This window comes from Scyliorhinus canicula, chromosome 22 (genome assembly GCF_902713615.1).
Source record: "Scyliorhinus canicula chromosome 22, sScyCan1.1, whole genome shotgun sequence".
Classification (NCBI taxonomy): domain Eukaryota; kingdom Metazoa; phylum Chordata; class Chondrichthyes; order Carcharhiniformes; family Scyliorhinidae; genus Scyliorhinus; species Scyliorhinus canicula.
Genome location: NC_052167.1, coordinates 29,122,232 through 29,144,085, shown reverse-complemented (window position 1 = coordinate 29,144,085; position 21,854 = coordinate 29,122,232). Strand labels below are relative to the sequence as shown.

General features: G+C 51.2%; 1 protein-coding gene across 1 annotated transcript in view; it reads left to right on the top strand.

Annotated features, from left to right (window-relative positions):
* Positions 1 to 21,202, top strand: part of LOC119956246 (polyunsaturated fatty acid 5-lipoxygenase-like) — a 77,280-nt gene extending 56,078 nt beyond the window's left edge. The window contains exons 8-10 of the mRNA XM_038783280.1: positions 1,516 to 1,616; positions 5,110 to 5,280; positions 19,497 to 21,202. Of these exons, the coding sequence (XP_038639208.1) occupies positions 1,516 to 1,616; positions 5,110 to 5,280; positions 19,497 to 19,676 (452 nt within the window). The 3' untranslated portion in view covers positions 19,677 to 21,202. The remainder of the gene's footprint in view (positions 1 to 1,515; positions 1,617 to 5,109; positions 5,281 to 19,496) is intronic.
* Positions 21,203 to 21,854: the final 652 nt, after the last annotated feature.

The window sequence follows — 21,854 nt, the reverse complement described above, 5'->3', positions numbered from 1 at the left end:
AAGTTAGACACCAACACTAATATACAAATACACAGTGAAAATGCACAAACACTGACTATAATTACACCCACTCACTAACACATGTACCATAATGCACACTAGCATTCCTATCTAATCCTAAACCCTGCCTCCATGTGGATCATAACAGATTGTGAGGTATTAGCCACCGAGCTGGACCACATATGTAAACCCTTAGTTCCCACCGGCCTACACTGAAAAGGTTTATTCTGCAAGACAATCTTCATCAGCAGCAGCTCTGACGGAACCTGCTTGATCGGTACGGTATTCCTTGTCTATAGGTATCCAGGGATCCCAAGGAATGCGCAAAGGGAAGATTCCATCGTTAATTGAGCAGCCATGCGCTGCCTAGTAACCAATGTTTGTTGTGGGATTTGGGTCCAGCCAACATAGGCTGTGTAACTGTGTAAAATATTTATGATTTCTCACGTCCGGCGGACAGGCGCTTGGTATTCCCAATGGACTGCTCCCCCCCAAGCGTAATAAACCATTTGACGTTGAAGCATACTCCCTGGAGCATTGTGAGCAGTTTTGGGCCCCGTATCTAAGGAAGGATGTGCTGGGCCTTGGAAAGGGTCCAGAGGAGGTTCACAAGAATGATCTCTGGAATGAAGAACTTGTCGTGTGAGAGACGGTTGAGGGCTCTGGGTCTGTACTGGTTGGAGTTTAGAAGGATGAGGAGGGATTTTATTGAAACTTAAAGGATACTGCGAGGCCTGGGTAGAGTGGACGTGGAGAGGATATCATAGAATTTACAGTGCAGAAGGAGGCCATTCGGCCCATCGAGTCTGCACCGGATCTTGGAAAGAGCACCCTACCCAAGGTCAACACCTCCACCCTATCCCCATAACCCAGTAACCCCACCCAACACTAAAGGCAATTTTGGACACTAAGGGCAATTTATCATGGCCAATCCACCTAACCTACACATCTTTGGACTGTGGGAGAAAACCGGAGCACCCGGAGGAAACCCACGCACACACGGGGAGGATGTGCAGACTCCGTACAGACAGTGACCCAAGTCGGAATCGAACCTGGGACCCTGGAGCTGTGAAGCGATTGTGCTATCCACAATGCTACCGTGCTGCCCCTAGGATGTTTCCACTAGTAGGAAAAACTTGAACTAGAGGACACCATCTCAGACTGAAGGGACGATCCTTTAAAACAGAGATGAGGAGGAATTTCTTCAGCCAGAGGGTGGTGAATCTGTGGAACTCTTTGATGCAGAAGGCTGTGGAGGCCAAATCACTGAGTGTCTTTAAGACAGAGATAGATAGGGTCTTGATTAATAAGGGGATCAGAGGTTATGGGGAGAAGGCAGGAGAATGGGGATGAGAAAAATATCAGCCATGATTGAATGGCGGATTCGATGGGCTGAGTGGCCTCATTCTGTTCCTATGTCTTATGGTCTTATACTCGAGTATTGAGTGATTCTTCTGGATTAATTCCCACTAACACAATAGGCAATTATATAAAAATAATCTTTCCTCTTTCCAGGTTTTCCCAAAACAATCAAGACAATTGAGAAGCTGATAGAATATGTGACTGTTGTAATCTTCACCACATCTGCTCAACACGCCGCAGTCAACTTTGGACAGGTATTGGACACGTTTATGTGATATTGCGCTGGGTAGCCAATTGAGTCCCGCCCAGTGTGAAACATGTCTGCCAGTGTGGGCAGAGGTGGGAATGCATCGGGCAGCAGGTCCAATGGGGAGGGGGTTAAAAACTCTGCAGGCAGCATCCAGAGGGTTTGCCAAGGGTTCCAGGGGAGGCAGATGGGTTGTGGGTAAAATGTTGGAAAAGGTTATAAGAGATAGGGTTTATAATCATCTTGAAAAGAACAAGTTGATTAGCGATAGTCAACACGGTTTTGTGAAGGGTAGGCCATGCCTCACAAACCTTATTGAGTTTTTTGAGAAGGTGACCAAACAGGTGGATGAGGGTAAAGCGGTTGATGTGGTGTATATGGATTTCAGTAAGGCGTTTGATAAGGTTCCCCACGGTAGGCTATTGCAGAAAATAAGGAAGTATGGAATTGAAGGTGATTTAGCGGTTTGGATCAGTAATTGGCTAGCTGAAAGAAGACAGAGGGTGGTGGTTGATGGCAAATGTTCATCCTGGAGTTCAGTTACTAGTGGTGTACCGCAAGGATCTGTTTTGGGGCCACTGCTGTTTGTCATTTTTATAAAGGAAGAGGGTGTAGAAGGATGGGTTAGTAAATTTGCAGATGACACGAAGGTCGGTGGAGTTGTGGATAGTGCTGAAGGATGTTATAGGATACAGAGGGACATAGATAAGCTGCAGAGCTGGGCTGAGAGGTGGCAGATGGAATTTAATGCGGAAAAGTGTGAGGTGGTTCACTTTGGAAGGAGTAACAGGAATGCAGAGTACTGGGCTAATGGCAAGATTCTTGGTAGTGTAGATGAACTGAGAGATCTCGGCATCCAGGTCCATAAATCCCTGAAAGTTGCCACCCAGGTTAATAGGGCTGTTAAGAAGGCATATGGTGTGCTAGCCTTTATCAGTAGGGGGATTGAGTTTCGGAGCCACGAGGTCATGCTGCAGCTGTACAAAACTCTGGTGCGGCCGCACCTGGAGTACTGCGTGCAGTTCTGGTCACCACATTATAGGAAGGATGTGGAAGCTTTGGAAAGGGTTCAGAGGAGATTTACTAGGATGTTGCCTGGTATGGAGGGAAGGTCTTACGAGGAAAGGCTCAGGGACTTGAGGTTGTTTCGTTAGAGAGGAGAAGGCTGAGAGGTGACTTAATAGAGACATATAAGATAGTCAGAGGGTTAGATAGGGTGGACAGTGAGAGTCTTTTTCCTCGGATGGTGATGACCAACATGAGGGGACATAGCTTTAAATTGAGGGGTGGTAGATATAGGACAGATGTCAGAGGCAGTTTCTTTACTCAGAGAGTAGTAGGGGTGTGGAACGCCCTGCCTGCAACAGTAGTAGACTCGCCAACTTTAAGGGCATTTAAGTGGTCACTGGATAGACATATGGATGAAAATGGAATAATGTAGGTCAGATAGGCTTCAGATGGTTTCACAGGTCGGCACAACATCGAGGGCCGAAGGGCCCGTACTGCGCTGTAATGTTCTATGTTCTAGATGGAGTTCTGTGAAAGGAGCAACAAAGGTATCGGAGCTGTCATGTTATTAGCATCTGGTGGGCATGGAGGTGTGTGGGTGGGGCCAGTGGGTGGGCCCAGTAGGCACTTTGCCCCCTGCTTCTTGGATGACCCTGCTGGAGGAGGTCAGTGCCAGGCGGGACATCCTAATGCCCATGGATGCCCAGAGAAGAATGCTCCACTTAACAAAAGAAGCTTGAGCAGAGGTTTCTGCCAGGTCAGTGGGTATGATGGGGGGGGGGGGGGCAGAGGCTTCAGAGTCACAAATGGTTTAATAATCTTCTGCGGTCGACAGAGATGTAATGAGACTTTGCAGAGAAGTGTATTCGGGCGGCACGGTAGCACAGTGGTTAGCACTGCTGCTTCACAGCTCCAGGGTCCCAGGTTCAATTCCAGCCTTAGGTGACTGTCTGTGCGGAGTCTGCACGTCCTCCCCGTGTCTGCGTGGGTTTCCTCCGGGTGCTCCGGTTTCCTCCCACAGTCCAAAGATGTGCAGGTTTCATAGATTGGCCATGATAAATTGCCCCTTAGTGTCCAAAGATATGCAGATTAGGTTGGGTTACGGGGATAGGGCGGGGTGGGTGGAGAGTGGACTTAGGTAGGGTGCTCATTCCAAGGGCCGGGCAGACTCGATGGGCCGAATGGCCTCTTTCTGCACTGTCAGGATTCTTTTCTTTTTTTTTATAAATTTAGATTACCCAATTATTTTTTCAAATTAAGGGGCAATTTAGCATGGCCATTCCACCTACTCTGCACATTTTTTGGGTTGTGGGGGCGAAACCCACGCAGACACGGGGAGAATGTGCAAACTCCACACGGACAGTGACCCAGAGCCGGGATCGAACCTGGGACCTCAGCGCCGTGAGGCGGTTGTGCTAACCACTAGGCCACCGTGCTGCCCTGCTGTCAGGATTCTATGACAGGATGAAAATGAGAATTCTGGAAAGACACCGAGTCGGTCAATACCCGTTCTGTGGAGATCCTTCCGGCTTCCATTTGGTGTTTTGGGTGGAGAGGATGTCGTTGGCCACCGTCCCAGAGCCTGCGGAGATCTGATTCTAACCATGTGGAATCTCGACACCCGGTCAGGTTGGTTGCCTGCCCAATGGGCAGGAAGGTGTCCAGGTCAGTCCATCACAAACCACGTGAACACACAGTTAGTGTGTTCCTCAGGGGAATGTGGAACGCCGGCTGATGGCCTGGGGAAATACGGGAAGTCCGTGGGAGAGGAGAGCTACCCAGAGAGAGCGGCAATGGGAAGTGAGTAATTCAGCGCCGCCGAGCCGTCCACCGATGGGTAAGGCCCCCTGCTGGCCTGGTCACTGCCTGATTGGCTGGTGTTTTGGTGGGTCTTCCCGAAAGGAGGCCTCTCATTGGCTCTCAGGTTGCCAGGCGAAACTCCCCGTGCCTCAGCAAGATTCCATCTCCTGTCCCCGACACTGAGCGAGGTCGAAATAAATGCACAATTATAACATAGAACATAGAACAGTACAGCACAGAACAGGCCCTTCAGCCCTCGATGTTGTGCCGAGCCATGATCACCCTACTCAAACCCACGTATCCACCCTATACCCGTAACCCAACAACCCCCCCTTAACCTTACTTTTTAGGACACTACGGGCAATTTAGCATTGCCCATCCACCTAACCCGCACATCTTTGGACTGTGGGAGGAAACCGGAGCACCCGGAGGAAACCCACGCAAACATGGGGAGGACGTGCAGACTCCACACAGACAGTGACCCAAGCCGGGAATCGAACCTGGGATCCTGGAGCTGTGAAGCATTTATGCTAACCACCATGCTACCGTGCTGCCCCTCCTCTTGGCTGAGAATTCACACAGCTCCTTGAAGCAGCCATTACTGAGGAGGAATCTAACGGAGCCAATGGGGCTTTGCCAACTGTGATTTTATTTTTAAATTCTTATTTCAATGTGTTTTCTTTGAATTACAGTACGACTGGTGCTCGTGGATTCCAAACTCCCCTCCCACAATGAGGCAGCCCCCACCCACTGAGAAAGGAGTTGTCAATGTGGAGTTAATCATCGAGAGCTTACCAGACAGAGGGCGTTCCTGTTGGCACCTGGGGGCCGTGTGGGCTCTCAGCCAGTTCCAGGATAACGAGGTAGGCCTTTTTAAAATTCATTTACTGGATGTGTGTGTCGCTGGTTAGACCAGCATTTATTGCCCATCCCTAACTGCCCTTCAGAAGGTGGGGGCTGAGCTGCCTTCTTGAGCCGCTGCAGTCCCTGAGGTGTAGGTACACCCACTGTGCTGTTAGGGAGGGAGTTCCAGGATGTTGCCCCGGCGACAGTGAGGGAACGGCCGATATATTTCCCAGTCAGGGTGGGGAGTGACTTGGAGGGGAACCTCCAGGTGGTGGGGTTCCCAGGTATCTGCTGCTCTTGTCCTTCTAGATGGTCGTGGTCGTGGGTTTGGAAGGTGCTGCCTAAGGAACCTTGGTGAGTTACTGCAGTGCATCCTGTAGATGGTACACACGGCTGCCACTGTGTGTTGGTGGTGGAGGGAGTGAATGTTTGTGGAAGGAGGAACAATCAAGCGGGGCTGCTTTGTCCTGGATGGTGTGGAGCTTCTTGAGTGTTGTTGGAGCCGCGCTCATCCAGGCAAGTGGAGAGTCTCCATCACACTCCTGACTTGTGCCATGTAGATGGTGGACAGGCTTTGGGGGGTCAGGAGGTGAGTTACTCGCCAGAGGATTCCTAACCTTTGACCTGCCCTGGTAGCCACAATATTATTATGGTTAGTCCAGTTCAGTTTCTGATCAATGGTAACCCCCAGGATGTTGATTGTGGGGGTTTCATCGATGGTAATGCCATTGAATGTCAAGGTGCGATGATTAGATCCTCTCTTGTAGGAGATGGTCATTGCCTGGCACATGTGTGGCGTGAATGTAACTTTCCATTTGTCAGCCCCAAGCCTGGATATTGTCCAGGTCTTGCTGCATTTGGACATGGACTGCTTCATTATCTGAGGAGTCACAAATGGTGCTGAGCATTGTGCAGTCATCCGCAAACATCCCCACTTCTGACCTGATGATGGAAGGGAGGTCATCGATGAAGCAGCTGAAGATGATTGGGCCTCAGACACGACCCTGAGGAACTCCTGCAGTGATGTCCTGGAACTGAGATGATTGACCTCCAACCACCACAACCATCTTCCTTTGTGCCGGGTATGACTCCAACCAGCGGAGAGTTTTCCCACTGATTCCCATTGACTCCAGTTTAGCTCGGGCTCCTTGATGCCTCACCCAGTCAAATGCTGCCTTGATGTCAAAGGGCAGGTACTCCCACCTCCCCTCTGGCATTCAGCTCTTTGGCCAGGTTTGAACCAAGGCTGTAATGAGGTCAGGAGCTGAGTGACCCTGGCAGAACCCAAACTGAGCGTCCGTGAGCAGGTTATTGCTGAGTTAGTGCCGCTTGATAGCACGGTGGCACAGTGGTTAGCACTGCTGCCTCACAGCGCCAAGGACCCAGGTTCAATTCCTGCCTCGGGTGACTGTCTGTGCGGAGTTTTCACGTCCTCCCCGTGTGTGCGTGGGTTTCTTCCGGGTGCTCCGGTTTCCTCCCACAGTCCAAAGAGGGGCGGCACGGTAGCACAGTGGTTAGCACTATTGCTTCACAGCTCTAGGGTTCGATTCCCGGCTTGGGTCACTGTCTGTGCGGAGTCTGTACGTTCTCCCCGTGTCTGCGTGGGTTTCCCCCGGGTGCTCCGGTTTCCTCCCACAATTCCCGAAAGATGTGCTGTGAGGTGAATTGGCCATTCTGGATTCTCCCTCCGTGTTCCCGAACAGGCGCCGGAATGTGGCGACGAGGGGATTTTCACAGTAACTTCATTGCAGTGTTAATGTCAGCCCACTTGTGACAATAAAGATTATTATTATTAAGATGTGCCGGTTAGGAGGATTGACCGTGCTAAATTGGCCCTTCGTGTCCAGGGCTGAGTCGGTCATGTTGAGGGGTTATTGGGGTAGGGCTGCAAAGTCAGCTTGGATGGAAAGCTCTTTTAGAGGGACTGTGCAGACTCAATGGGCCGAATGGCCTCCTGCTGCACTGTAGGAATTCTATAGTTCCATCACTTTGCTAATGGTGGAGAGTAGACGGATAGGGCGGCAATTGGCTGGGTTGGATTGGCCCTGTTTCTTGTGTACAGGACAAACCTGGGCAATTTCCCACATTGCTGGGTAGCTGTACAGGAGCAGCTTGGCTAGGGGGTGCGGCAAGTTCTGGGGCACAAGTCTCCAGTACTATTGCCGGGATATTGTCAGGGTCCCCACAGCCTTTGCAGTATCCCGTATCAGCTGTTCCCTGATATCAGGTGGAGTGAATCGTATTGTGGTGCAGGGTCCAGTGAATCTGTAGCCGGGGTGCGTGGGCAGGTTTGTGGGAGGGGGGATCAATGGGGAGGCCGGAGGGTCCCGGGGTGGGGGCCACGGCTGATATCTTGGACCCCGGGGGAAGCGCTGTGCCTCACGGTGCTGCTGGCCAGCCGGGCGGGCGGGCGCTGGAGGGGGCGGAGGCAGCAGCATCGACAGAGGCTGGAGGCAGCGGCCCAGGTAGGGGGTCCTGATGAGGGGCCCGGCCGCCCATCAGGCCGGAGGGGGGACTCGGGGGGGGGAGGGGGGGGGGGAGGGGGGGGTGGGGGGGGGGGGGGGTCGACAACCCAAGAAATGCAGGTGCCGCTGGTATTTCGACCAGAGGATGGACGGCAGGTGCTGCAGGAGGCTTCCGCCTCAACAAGGGGCCTCACGGTAGCATGCTGGTTAGCATAAATGCTTCACAGCTCCAGGGTCCCAGGTTCGATTCCCGGCTTGGGTCACTGTCTGTGCGGAGTCTGCACGTCCTCCCCGTGTGTGCGTGGGTTTCCTCCGGGTGCTCCGGTTTCCTCCCACAGTCCAAAGATGTGCGGGTTAGGTGAATTGGCCATGCTAAATTGCCCGTAGTGTCCTAAAAAGTAAGGTTAAGGGGGGGTTATTGGGTTACGGGTATAGGGTGGATATGTGGGTTTGAGTAGGGTGATCATTGCTCGGCACAACATCGAGGGCCGAAGGGCCTGTTCTGTGCTGTGTTCTAAGGTGATGGTGCAGTGCCTGTGCCAGGTCCTTGCGGATTTGGCAGCGCGTGGAGGAGGAGGTTACCCACTTCCGGTGACCAGCAGGGCCACCACAGGCCTGAACCTCTACTTCTGGATCATTCCGGGGCTCGAGGTCACAGATACCCTGTTGCCCGGGCAACTAACCACATAAACGTTGACACGGACCAAACTCGGCAGGGTGCCCGGGCAGCAGGATTCTCCGCCATGGCCAGGGTGCCCCAGGTCCTTGGGGATACTAAATGCCGTGTCACCTTGCAGACGCCAAGCTGTCTGGGGTACCCTTCATCAAAAAGAGGGGTCCCAGTCCCTGACTGTCCAGCTCGTGTGCGATCACTAGATCATGTACGTGTGTGCACGCTTCCCGGGGAGTGTCCACAACAGCCACATCCTGAGGCAGTCAGATATCCCCGGCCTCTTCGAGGACCACCCCAGGATGGGCGGCTGGCTCTGGGTGATGAGGGGTACCTGAGGACCTGGCTAATGCCGCCAGTACAGAAGCCGAGTGCTGATGTAGAGGCCCGAGACAACAAAGGCCCATGGGCCCACCCAGGCTGTCATTGAACGGTGCATCAGACTCCTCAAGATGTGGTTCTGATGCCTCAGGGGCTGCCCCCTTTGGGATGGTCTGCTGTGTCCTCCACAACCTGGCACAGCAGCGGGGCGACGAGCTGGAGGCCGAGGGCGAGGAATATGTGGCCACCTTCGAGGAGGAGGATGATGACGAGGAGGCGCCAGGCCCGGAGGGGCAGGAAGACGACCCCAGGGAGGACCAGCCGGAGGGTGGAGGACAGGCAGCAGCGGTGAGGGTCCAGCAAGCCTGGGGGGGGCCGAGGGGCGCCTTCATCCTCGCCCGCTTCACATAGGATGGCCTCCTCCACCATTCCCCCTCTCCCCACCCCCCCCCCCCCCCCCCCCCCCCACTTCCGGCATCCCTCCCCTCCATCCCTCAGCCTTCCCCCACCAGTCCCCCCACCTTCACCCCCCTCCCCCCCCCCCCCCACCCCCCACCAAACATTCCCCACCCTCACCGAGTCTGCAGTAACTGCGCTCCAGGCTGCTGGGACTGTGCTGTCCGCGGGTCACTGTCGAGGGTGGTGGGGGGTGATGAGGGTGGTAGAGGGCTGGGCACTGGTGCTCCTCAATCTGTGCCACAGTCTGACCCCTGCCTGTCCGCCGAGCGCTCGCTCACACCTGTCGCCTGCCCGTGGTGTGCCCGGGGCGGGTAGGGGGGTTTGGGAAGGGTTATCCAGGGTGTCCGGGGAGATGGGGCAGGGGATTGGTGCAGTGCAAAGTGCCAGAGGCGTCATGTTGGTCAACGATTTTTATGAATTAACGAATGTGCCTCCAACTGTCCCAATCCCTCGGTGGTTCTGCCGTGCCCGCCCTTACCCCTTCACCACCCCCCCCCCCCCCCCCCACCCCCGCAGTGCCCACTCAGTTGATCCCCGGCCTGAATCTTCGATGGGCGTCCACTGGAGGTTCTGGGGCCGGAGGGCTCCAGCCCACCTGGAGATGCCCGTCTGTGCCACCCTGATCCGGGTGCTGATTCTGAGACGCGCAATTGTTTGGGGGGGGGGGGGGGGGTCTCAGGGGAGCAGGTGGCCACCGTCGCCACTCCGTAGATTGGCTCTGGTTTGGCACTCCTCCCACTCTGTGCCCACAGGGCGCTGCGGTTCAGCTCAGGATGGGGGGGGGGGCAGCCGGATCGGGCCCAGCTGCCCTCCAGCATCCCGCCCTGCCATCCCTGCCGCTGCCTGATGTCTGCAGCATTGTGTCAAACTCTCGCCGATGCACCTCACTGACCAGAATGTGCCCCAGCGCCCCAGCAATGCCCACCTGGGACTGGGACATGCTCCTCAGCGCCTTGGCTATGCCCACATGGGGCTGGGGGCTGGGGGGACATGCCTCATCAATGTCCGCCTGGTGGGTGGCAACCCCCAGTGACTGGGACCCGCTGACGAGGCGCTCAGCCATCGCCATCACCGACTGTGTGACAATTCAGACACCCCCACTCATACTGCCGTGTGCCAAGCTTTCCCCCGCGGCCGCTACCCTAGCAGTGTTAGCCTCAGTGCCACGCATTGCCGGTGCCATCTCCTGTGCCCATAGCCTCTGGGACTCCTCCAATCGGCTATGGATCTACTGGAGTGTCGCTGACATCACCCTCTGAATCTCCCGACCGCTCCCTATCATCTCCATCATAGAACATAGAACATAGAACGATACAGCGCAGTACAGGCCCTTCGGCCCTCGATGTTGCACCGACATGGAAAAAAACTAAAGGCCATCTAACCTACACTATGCCCTTATCATCCATATGCTTATCCAATAAATTTTAAAATGCCCTCAATGTTGGCGTGTTCACTACTGTTGCAGGTAGGGCATTCCACGGCCTCACCACTCTTTGCGTAAAAAACCCACCTCTGACCTCTGTCCTATATCCATTACCCCTCAATTTAAGGCTATGTCCCCTCGTGCTAGCCACCTCCATCCGCGGGAGAAGGCTCTCGCTGTCCACCCTATCTAACCCTCTGATCATTTTGTATGCCTCTATTAAGTCACCTCTTAACCTTCTTCTCTCTAACGAAAACAACCTCAAGTCCATCAGCCTTTCCTCAAAAGATTTTCCCTCCATACCAGGCAACATCCTGGTAAATCTCCTCTGCACCCGTTCCAAAGCTTCCACGTCCTTCCTATAATGAGGCGACCAGAACTGTACGCAATACTCCAAATGCGGCCGGACTAGAGTTTTGTACAACTGCAACATGACCTCATGGCTCCGGAACTCAATCCCTCTACCAATAAAGGCCAACACACCATAGGCCTTCTTCACAACCCTATCAACCTGGGTGGCAACTTTCAGGGATCTATGTACATGGACACCGAGATCCCTCTGCTCATCCACACTACCAAGAATTTTACCATTAGCCAATATTCCGCATTTCTGTTATTCTTTCCAAAGTGAATCACCTCACACTTCTCCACATTAAACTCCATTTGCCACCTCTCAGCCCAGCTCTGCAGCTTATCTATGTCCCTCTGTAACCTGCAACATCCTTCCGCACTGTCTACAACTCCACCGACTTTAGTGTCGTCTGCAAATTTACTCACCCATCCTTCTGCGCCCTCCTCTAGGTCATTTATAAAAATGACAAACAGCAACGGCCCCAGAACAGATCCTTGTGGTACGCCACTCGTAACTGAACTCCATTCTGAACATTTCCCATCAACTACCACTCTCTGTCTTCTTTCAACTAGCCAATTTCTGATCCACATCTCTAAATCACCCTCAATCCCCAGCCTCCGTATTTTCTGCAATAGCCGACCGTGGGGAACCTTATCAAACGCTTTACTGAAATCCATATACACCACATCAACTGCTCTACCCTCGTCTACCTGTTCAGTCACCTTCTCAAAGAACTCGATAAGGTTTGTGAGGCATGACCTACCCTTCACAAAACCATGCTGACTGTCCCTAATCGTATTATTCCTATCTAGATGATTATAAATCGTATCTTTTATAATCCTCTCCAAGACTTTACCCACCACAGACGTTAGGCTCACCGGCCTATAGTTACCGGGGTTATCTCTACTCCCCTTCTTGAACAAAGGGACCACATTTGCTATCCTCCAGTCCTCTGGCACTATTCCTGTAGCCAATGATGACCTAAAAATCAAAGCCAAAGGCTCAGCAATCTCTTCCCTGGCTTCCCAGGGAATCCTAGGATAAATCCCATCCGGCCCCAGGGACTTATCTATTTTCACCTTGTCCAGAATTGCCAACACTTCTTCCCTACGCACCTCAATGCCATCTATTCTAATAGCCTGGGTCTCAGCATTCTCCTCCACAATATTATCTTTTTCTTGAGTGAATACTGACGAAAAGTATTCATTTAGTATCTCGCTTATCTCCTCAGCCTCCACACACAACTTCCCACCACTGTCCTTGACTGGCCCTACTCTTACCCTAGTCATTCTTTTATTCCTGACATACCTATAGAAAGCTTTTGGGTTTTCCTTGATCCTACCTGCCAAAGACTTCTCATGTCCCCTCCTTGCTCGTCTCAGCTCTCTCTTTAGATCCTTCCTCGCTTCCTTGTAACTATCAAGCGCCCCAACTGAAACTTCACGCCTCATCTTCACATAGGCCTCCTTCTTCCTCTTAACAAGAGATTCCACTTCTTTGGTAAACCACGGTTCCCTCGCTCGACCCCTTCCTCCCTGCCTGACTGGTACGTACTTATCAAGAACATGCAATAGCTGTTCCTTGAACAAGCTCCACATATCCAGTGTGCCCAACCCTTGCAGCCTACTTCTCCAACCAACACATCCTAAGTCATGTCTAATGGCATCATAATTGCCCTTCCCCCAGCTATAACTCTTGCCCTGCGGGGTATACTTATCCCTTTCCATCACTAACGTAAAGGTCACCGAATTGTGGTCACTGTTTCCAAAGTGCTCACCTACCTCCAGATCTAACACCTGGCCTGGTTCATTACCCAAAACCAAATCCAATGTGGCCTCGCCTCTTGTTGGCCTGTCAACATATTGTGTCAGGAAACCCTCCTGCACACATTGTACAAAGAATGACCCATCTAATGTACTCGAAATATATCTTTTCCAGTCAATATTTGGAAAGTTAAAGTCTCCCATAACAACTACCCTATTACTTTCGCTCTTTTCCAGAATCATCTTCGCCATCCTTTCCTCTACATCCCTAGAACTATTAGGTGGCCTATAGAAAACTCCCAACAGGGTGACCTCTCCTTTCCTGTTTCTAACCTCAGCCCATACTACCTCAGAAGAAGAGTCCCCATCTAGCATCCTTTCCGCCACCGTAATACTGTCCTTGACTAGCAGCGCCACACCTCCCCCTCTTTTGCCCCCTTCTCTGAGCTTACTAAAACACCTAAACCCCGGAACCTGCAACAACCATTCCTGTCCCTGCTCTATCCATGTCTCTGAAATGGCCACAACATCGAAGTCCCAGGTACCAACCCATGCTGCCAGTTCCCCTACCTTATTTCGTATACTCCTGGCATTGAAGTAGACACACTTCAAACCACCTACCTGAACATTGGCACCCTCCTGCGAAGTCAAATCTGTGCTCCTGACCTCTATACTCTCAATCTCCCGTACCCCAAAACTACAATCCAGGTTCCCATGCCCCTGCTGAATTAGTTTAAACCCCCCCAAAGAGCACCAACATAGAATGATACAGCGCAGTACAGGCCCTTCAGCCCTCAATGTTGGCGAGTTCACTACTGTTGCAGGTAGGGCATTCCACGGCCTCACCACTCTTTGCGTAAAAAACCTACCTCTGACCTCTGTCCGATATCTATTACCCCTCAATTTAAGGCTATGTCCCCTCGTGCTAGCCACCTCCATCCGCGGGAGAAGGCTCTCACTGTCCACCCTATCTAACCCTCTGATCATTTTGTATGCCTCTATTAAGACACCTCTTAACCTTCTTCTCTCTAACGAGAACAACCTCAAGTCCATCAGCCTTTCCTCATAAGATTTTCCCTCCATACCAGGCAACATCCTGGTAAATCTCCTCTGCACCCATTCCAAAGCTTCCACGTCCTTCCTATAATGAGGCGACCAGAACTGTACGCAATACTCCAATACATCAGCTCTGGGTAACCCTGTTCCAGGGGCTCAGCATCAGGCTGGGACCCAGCTCGTCGCTGGGATCCAGCAGCCCTCTGACTGCTGTCTGGCCTGGGCGTGCCCCCTCTATCTGGGTTCTGGGACCCAGCAGCCCTCCGACTGCTGTCTGGCCTGGGCGTGCTCCCTCTATCTGGGTCCTGGGATCCAGCAGCCCTCCGACTGCTATCTGGCCTGGGCGTGCCCCCTCCAGCTGGATCCTAGGACCCAGCAGCCCTCCGACTGCTGTCTGGCCTGGGCGTGCCCCCTCTATCTGTTGTGCAACAGCAGCTATGTGGTGCTCACCAGAATGTGTCCCAGAAGTCTGTGCACTACTGTCACCCACTGAGATGCGTGTCTCTGTCCTGGTGGAGGTTGGGGTTGGCAGCTGTGACACTTTGAGGGTGGCATCCCCAGAGCTCGCCTCCGAGGTGTTCTCGTGGGAGGCAGCGGTGGGGGGAGTTACCGCGGATGGTCCAGCGCCATCGGATGGAGAGCCTGGAGGTCAGTGGGAGGGTAGCTTAGTCTATATGGCAACTCACGTTTGACAGGTCATTTAGGTAGGGTCGGTGGATCTCTCCCCCCCCCCCCCCCCTCTCCCCCCCCCCCACTACGCCAATGTCTACGTTGGTCACTGATCTGTCCTCAGCCACCTCCCGCCGCCCACCTGGGCCCTCGCCCGTCTGTTTTGGGCAACGTTTCCCAGGGGAAGACAGATCGAGGATCGTTAGGCACACGCATTGTTCATCATGGGAGTGGAGGGAGGGGTGTTGGGGAGACAGCTCGTATTGGGGAGGGGGGGGAGTGGGGGTATTGGGCGGGGGTCTTGCTGTAGGCAGCACTGCTGGACATGGGTAGGCCGGGTCGAGGGTTGGGAAGCCCCTGGGCAGTTCCTGCTCGCTACACACTGAGAATCTTTTCCGTTAGATCACGTCCATTGTGTTTTACATCATAAAAACCTAGAAAATAGGGGTAGGAGGAGGTCATTCGGCCCTTCGAGCCTGCGCCACCATTCAATATGATCATGGCTGATCGTGCAAATTCAGTATCCCACTCCCGCTCTCCATAACCCTTGATCTCCTTAGCTGCAAGGGCCACGTCCAGCTCCCTCTTGAATATATCCAACGACCTGGCCCCAACAGCTTTCTGTGGTGGAGAATTTCACAAGTTCCCAACTCTCTGAGAGAAGAAGTTCTTCCTCATCTCAGTCCTGAATGGCTGACCCCTTATTCTTAGGCTGTGACCCCGAGTTCTGGACGTCCCCAACATTCTTCCCGCATCCACCCTGTCCTGTCCCATCAGGATTTTAGATGTTTCTGTGAGATCCCCTCTCATTCTTCTAAACTCCAGTCAGTACCAGCCCAGTCGATCCAGCCTTTCTCCACCTGTCAGTCCTGCCATCCCGGCGATTAGTCTGGGCCACACAGAAGAAGATTAAGAATCAACTTTTATAATTAAATTGAATACCTTAAGGGGCTGATTTAGCTCAGTGGGCTAGACAGCTGGTGTGTAATGCAGAACAAGGCCAGCAATGCGGGTTCAATTCCCGCACCAGCCTCCCTGAACAGGCACTGGATTGTGGCGACTAGGGGCTTTTCACTGTAACTTCATTGCAGTGTTAATGTAAGCCTAATTGTGACAATAAAGATTATTATTAAAAAGCTTTTTCTCTTTTCTCAAAAAAAATTTGTATACATAGATACATAGCAGATAGGAGCAGGAGGAGGCCTTTTGGCCCTTCGAGCCTGCTCCCCCATTCATCACCATCATGGCAGATCATCCAGCTCAATATCCTAATCCTGCTTTCTCCCCATAGCCTTTGATCCCATTCACCCCAAGTGCTATATCTAGCTACCTCTTGAATATATTCAAAGTTTTAGCATCAACTACTTCCTGTGGTAATGAATTCCACAGGCTCATCACTCTTTGGGTGAAGAAATGTCTCCTTATCTCTGTCCGAAATGGTTTACCCAGAATCCTTAGACTGTGACCCCTGGTTCCGGACACACCCATCATTGGGAACATCTTCCCTGCATCAACCCTGTCTCGTCCTGTTAGAATTGTATAAGTCTCTATGAGATCCCCCCTCATTCTTCTGAACTCCAGCGAGAACAATCCTAACATAGTCAATCTCTCCTCATCTGAACATTAGAACATTACAGCGCAGTGCGGGCCCTTCGGCCCTCGATGTTGCGCCGACCTGTGAAACCATCAGAAGTCTATCTGACCTACACTATTCCATTTTCATCCATATGTCTATCCAGTGACCACTTAAATGCCCTTAAATTTGGCGAGTCTACTACTGTTGCAGGCAGGGCGTTCCACACCCCTACTACTCTCCAAATAAAGAAATGACAATCCCGCCATCCCTGGAATCAGTTATCTTGTGGAGTATTCATCGCTCGCGGTGTGACACACGGCACTGGTGATGCTGTGCGAGTTGCTCCTGGTGTCAGAGTTGATTTTGCAAACTTTCCGTCACTTTTCAATGATTCTGTTGATGTTACAGTTGTTGTTGGTGCTATCTCACTGGCTGCCTTTCCCGTGACTTAGCTGGGTAGTCAGCAATTTAATCTGTCTGCTTGAGGTTCCATGTGTCCTGACTGTGTAGATAGCCTGAGATATTGTGATCTTGTCTTTTTGAAACAGAACTATTCCTACATCAGGATGTGCGGAGCCCAAAAGAACCAGACTGAGCAAACTAGCTTCCATTTCTTTCAACTTGCACTTGTTGGCTTCATTTTCAATCTCATTGAGAAATTTTCAACAGGCTCACCTGGTTCCTCCCTCTGGTTTTGAAACTCATACATGTGTGCTGAGTTTTTCAAACGTCTGTTTTAACTGGGGAATCTCACTCAGCTCCCAGCTATTAAAACAAATTTAACCCTTTCTCTCCTGCCCATGAAGCAACCGAATGTCCATCTGCATTTTTGTTTGAACGTCTCAAATGCTTCTATGACCTTCCCAGCCTCGGAATTCTGCTGACCTGGAGTTTTGGGTTAATTGCTGCTGTGGCAGCCATTTTGTTTTTGCTTAATTTAAAATTTAAAGAATCCCTTTCTCTCTCTCTATCTCTCTGACACTAATTCAGCTGATTTTTCTCATCAAGCTCAGCGTTGAATCTATTTCAAATGTTTGAGTTTTGACCGCATATTATGTCTGGTGCTTTCCAGACATTCAACAGATCACATCCTGGCTGTGGTGTGTGATTTAGCAATCTGGGTGGCCCTCCTAGCCTGTGCAGACCATGCTGCCCGTCTAACCTATAAACTTCTACACTTCCGGGGTCCGTATCCCTCTATTCCCATCCTATTCATGTATTTGTCAAGATTCCCCTTAAACGTCACTATCGTCCCTGCTTCCACCACCTCCTCCGGCAGCGAGTTCCAGGCACCCACTACCCTCTGTGTAAAAAACTTGCCTCGCACATCTCCCTGAAACCTTACCCCTTTCTGCCTTAAACCTATGCCCCCTAGTAATTGACCCCTCTACCCTGGGGGAAAAGCCTCTGACTATCCACTCGGTCCACGCCCCTCATAATTTTGTAGACCTCTGTCATGTCGCCCCTCAACCTCCGTCGTTCCAGTGAGAATAAACCGAGTTTATCCAACCTCTCCTCAGAGCTAATGCTCTGTATGGATACCAGGCAACATCCTGGTAAATCTCTTCTGTACCCTCTCCAAAGCTTCCACATTCTTCTGGTAGTGTGGCGACCAGAATTGAACACTATACTCCAAGTGTGGCCTAACTAAGGTTCTATACAGCTGCAACATGACTTGCCATTTTTTATACTCACCGTAGGGATCAGTTCTGGGTCCTCTGCTGTTTGTGATTTTCATTAATGACTTGGATGAGGGAGTTGAAGGGTGGATCAGTAAATTTGCAGATGATACGAAGATTGGTGGAGTTGTGAATAGTGAGGAGGGCTGTTGTTGGCTGCAAAGAGACATAGATAGAATGCAGAGCTGGGCTGAGAAGTGGCAGATGGAGTTTAATCCTGAAAAGTGTGAGGTTGTCCATTTTGGAAGGACAAATATGAATGCGGAATACAGGGTTAACGGTAGGGTTCTTGACAATGTAGAGGAGATGAGAGATCTTGGGGTCTGTGTTCATAGATCTTTGAAAGTTGCCACTCAAGTGGATAGAGCTGTGAAGAAGGCCTATGGTGTGCTAGCGTTCATTAGCAGAGGGATTGAATTTAAGAGCCGTGAGGTGATGATGCAGCTGTACAAAACCTTGGTCAGGCCACATTTGGAGTACTGTGTGCAGTTCTGCTCACCTCATTTTAGGAAGGATGTGGAAGCTTTGGAAAAGGTGCAAAGGAGATTTACCAGCATGTTGCCTGGAATGGAGAGTAGGTCTTACGAGGTAAGGTTGAGGGTGCTAGGCCTTTTCTCATTAGAACGGAGAAGGATGGGGGCGACTTGATAGAGGTTTATAAGATGATTAGGTGAATAGAGTAGACAGTCAGAGACCTTTTCCCCGGGTGGAACAAACCATTACAAGGGGACATAAATTTAAGGTGAATGGTGGAAGATATAGGGGGGATGTCAGAGGTAGGTTCTTTACCCAGAGAGTAGTGGGGGCATGGAATGCACTGCCTGTGGAAGCAGTTGAGTCGGAAACATTAGGGACCTTCAAGCGACTATTGGATAGGTACATGGATTACGGGAGAATAATGGAGTGTAGATTAATTTGTTCTTAAGGGCAGCACGGTAGCATTGTGGAAAGCACAATTGCTTCACAGCTCCAGGGTCCCAGGTTCGATTCCGGCTTGGGTCACTGTCTGTGTGGAGTCTGCACATCCTTCCCGTGTGTGCGTGGGTTTCCTCCGGGTACTCCGGTTTCCTCCCACAGTCCAAAGATGTGCAGGTTGGGTGGATTGGCCATGATAAATTGCCCTTAGATTATCATAGAATTTTGGACTATGATTAAACTAGAACAAAAGTTCGGCACAACATCGTGGGCCGAAGGGTCTGTTCTGTGCTGTATTTCCCTATGTTCTATGTACTCAATGCCCCGGCCGATGAAAGCAAGCATGCCGTATGAGGGGTATTGACCTTTGGTGTTGTAAAACCTGAGAACTTTGCGAAGCCTGGGTTGAATACATCAGTAGCACACTTCTTAACTTCTGAAAATGGCCTCTTTCTGCGCAGCATGGTTCTATGAGGGCAGCACAGTAGCACAGTGGTTAGCACTGTTGCTTCACAGCGCCAGGGGCCCAGGCTCGATTCCCACCTTGGGTCACTGTGCAGAGTTTGCACATTCTCCCCGTGTCTGCGTGGGTTTCCTCCGGGGGCTCCGGTTTCCACCCAAAAGTCCTGAAAGATGTACTGTTGGGTGAATTGGACATTCTGAATTCTCCCTCTGTGTACCTGAACAGGCGCCGGAATGTGGTGACTAGGGGCTTTTCAAAGTAACCTCATTGCAGTGTTAATGTAAGCCTACGTCTGACACTAATAAAGATTATTACATACACTCTAAAAACATGTAGTTCCTAATTCATATTGGAATAATATAACCGAAGATTGATATAAGTGAGATTTAAGTATTGATGAATGATGATCTTTATATCTGCAGCTATTCCTTGGAATGTATCCTGATGAACACTTCATAGAAAAACCTGTCAAGGACGCGATCGCGAACTTCCGGAGCCACCTTGATGTAATTTCACAGCGTATCACAGAACGCAATAAAGACAAGAAACTTCCGTATTACTACATGTCTCCAGATCGAATCCCCAACAGTGTGGCTGTGTGAGGGTCGGCACTGCCTCGAGTGGGGAGCCACTCAGTCTGCTCATGTGGAATCTGCTGCTTCCTGCTTTACCTTTTTGCAATTGTGTGAAAAAAAATCATTAATTTAGACTTTTGAGCCGCCTTCAGCTTAAAGCAGCAGTGACAATTCAGCACTGCCAAGATCTGCCTGTGGAACGTCTGCCTTCGGCCCCTTTGATACCTCGCTGGCGGAGAAAGGTTGCCTTCAACGCTGAAGGGAAGTCTGGGGCTGGGTCGTTCTAATTTGTATCGTGCTTGATAACTTTTTAAACTTATTATTATTATGGGATGTTGCCTGGTATGGAGGGCATTAGCTATGAGGAGAGGTTGAATAATAAAGTTTGAAGCCATCGCTCCCCAGGCCAGCGTTTGTCGCCCATCCCTAATTGCCCCTTGTGGTGGTGAGCTGCCTTTTTGAACCGCTGCAGTCCGGGTGGGGAAAGTGCTTCTTGTTGCCCAGGGAGTCCGACGATTCTGACTTGTCTGATCCTGTAAGCCAGCAGCCACCAGTTGGACCAATGCTTAAGCGGTTTATTCGGGTAACTGTTTACAGAGAGTGTGGGGTAAAGGCTACCGTACTCCACGTCTCCAGACTCCAAACGGGCAAGGTCAACCCGCCCTCAGCCCCAGGATTCGCACGCTGCAGCCCAATTGGACGAATGGGTCACATGACCCTCTGAGAACACGCCCCCTTACAGGAGGCCACGCTACCTCGGTGGCAATGAGGGAACAGAGATGCCAAGTCCATGGTTTGGAGGGACACTTGGAGGGGGGGGGTGTTCCCCAATACGGTACTGCCCCTCCATCGGTCACAGCGTTTTGAGGAGAGAGATTTCCCGATTTCCCTTTGTGTGGCAGCTTGTTCCAATAATAGCCAATGCTTCGATTCTGGTTGTGGTATTAAATAAAACTGCCCTCGACAAATGTGTTTCTCGTTTCCCGGTTTACCTCTCTAGCCTTAGAGACTACAGTGGCAACTTTGCAATCGGGGGAGGGGCGTACGAACATAGGAATTAGGAGCCACTCTGCTCCTTGAGCCCCCGCTCCAGCCCTGCCCACCCCCGATGACCTTTCACCCCCTTGAAACTGAGGACGGTCACGATAAGAGCATCTACCGTTTTCTCCCTTTCACACTGCGGAGGGGGGGGGATGTATGGAGGGGACCCCTAGCACCTGTCCAGTGGGAGCTTTCTGTCTTGAAGATGGCTAATAATCTGCTGACCCCCCCATGTCCAGTAGCACGGCGAGATCTTGCTGTGGCTACCAATACTCAACCACAAGTCAAACAGTTAGACAGAAAAAATCACCTCAGCATCGTCGCAAGAAGGAAGCTAATGTCTGTCAAACATTAAACTGGGAAGTGAGAATTTAGTGCTGCATTGAATAAACGTGAAAACTGTTCTCCCTCATCCACTGTATCATTGAGCAACACTTTTGATCATTCTTTCTGATATTGCAACCGCACAAACAATGTATTGCGTCAATTAAAGGTACCCTTATGTATGTTGATTCTTGTAATGTGCTTCTTGAACAGTGAGAAAAGGAAGTGTTATATCTGATTGCTGGGTCCTGCTCGTACACACACCCATGTGAGACTGAGAGTAGAGAGGGGTGGGGGGGGGGCGGTTAAATAGTAGCTGCCTTGCTGTTCATAAGAACATAAGAACTAGGAGCAGGAGTAGGCCATCTGGCCCCTCGAGCCTGCTCCGCCATTCAATTAGATCATGGCTGATCTTTTGTGGACTCAGCTCCACTTTCCGGCCCGAACACCATAACCCTTAATCCCTTTATTCTTCAAAAAACTATCTATCTTTACCTTAAAAACATGTAATGAAGGAGCCTCAACTGCTTCACTGGGCAAGGAATTCCATAGATTCACAGCCCTTTGGGTGAAGAAGTTCCTCCTAAACTCAGTCCTAAATCTACTTCCCCTTATTTTGAGGCTATGCCCCCTAGTTCTGCTGTCACCCGCCAGTGGAAACAACCTGCCCGCATCTATCCTATCTATTCCCTTCATAATTTTAAATGTTTCTATAAGATCCCCCCTCAGATTCTAAATTCCAGCGAGTACAGTCCCAGTCTACTCAACCTCTCCTCGTAATCCAACCCCTTCAGCTCTGGGATTAACCTAGTGAATCTCCTCTGCACACTCTCCAGCGCC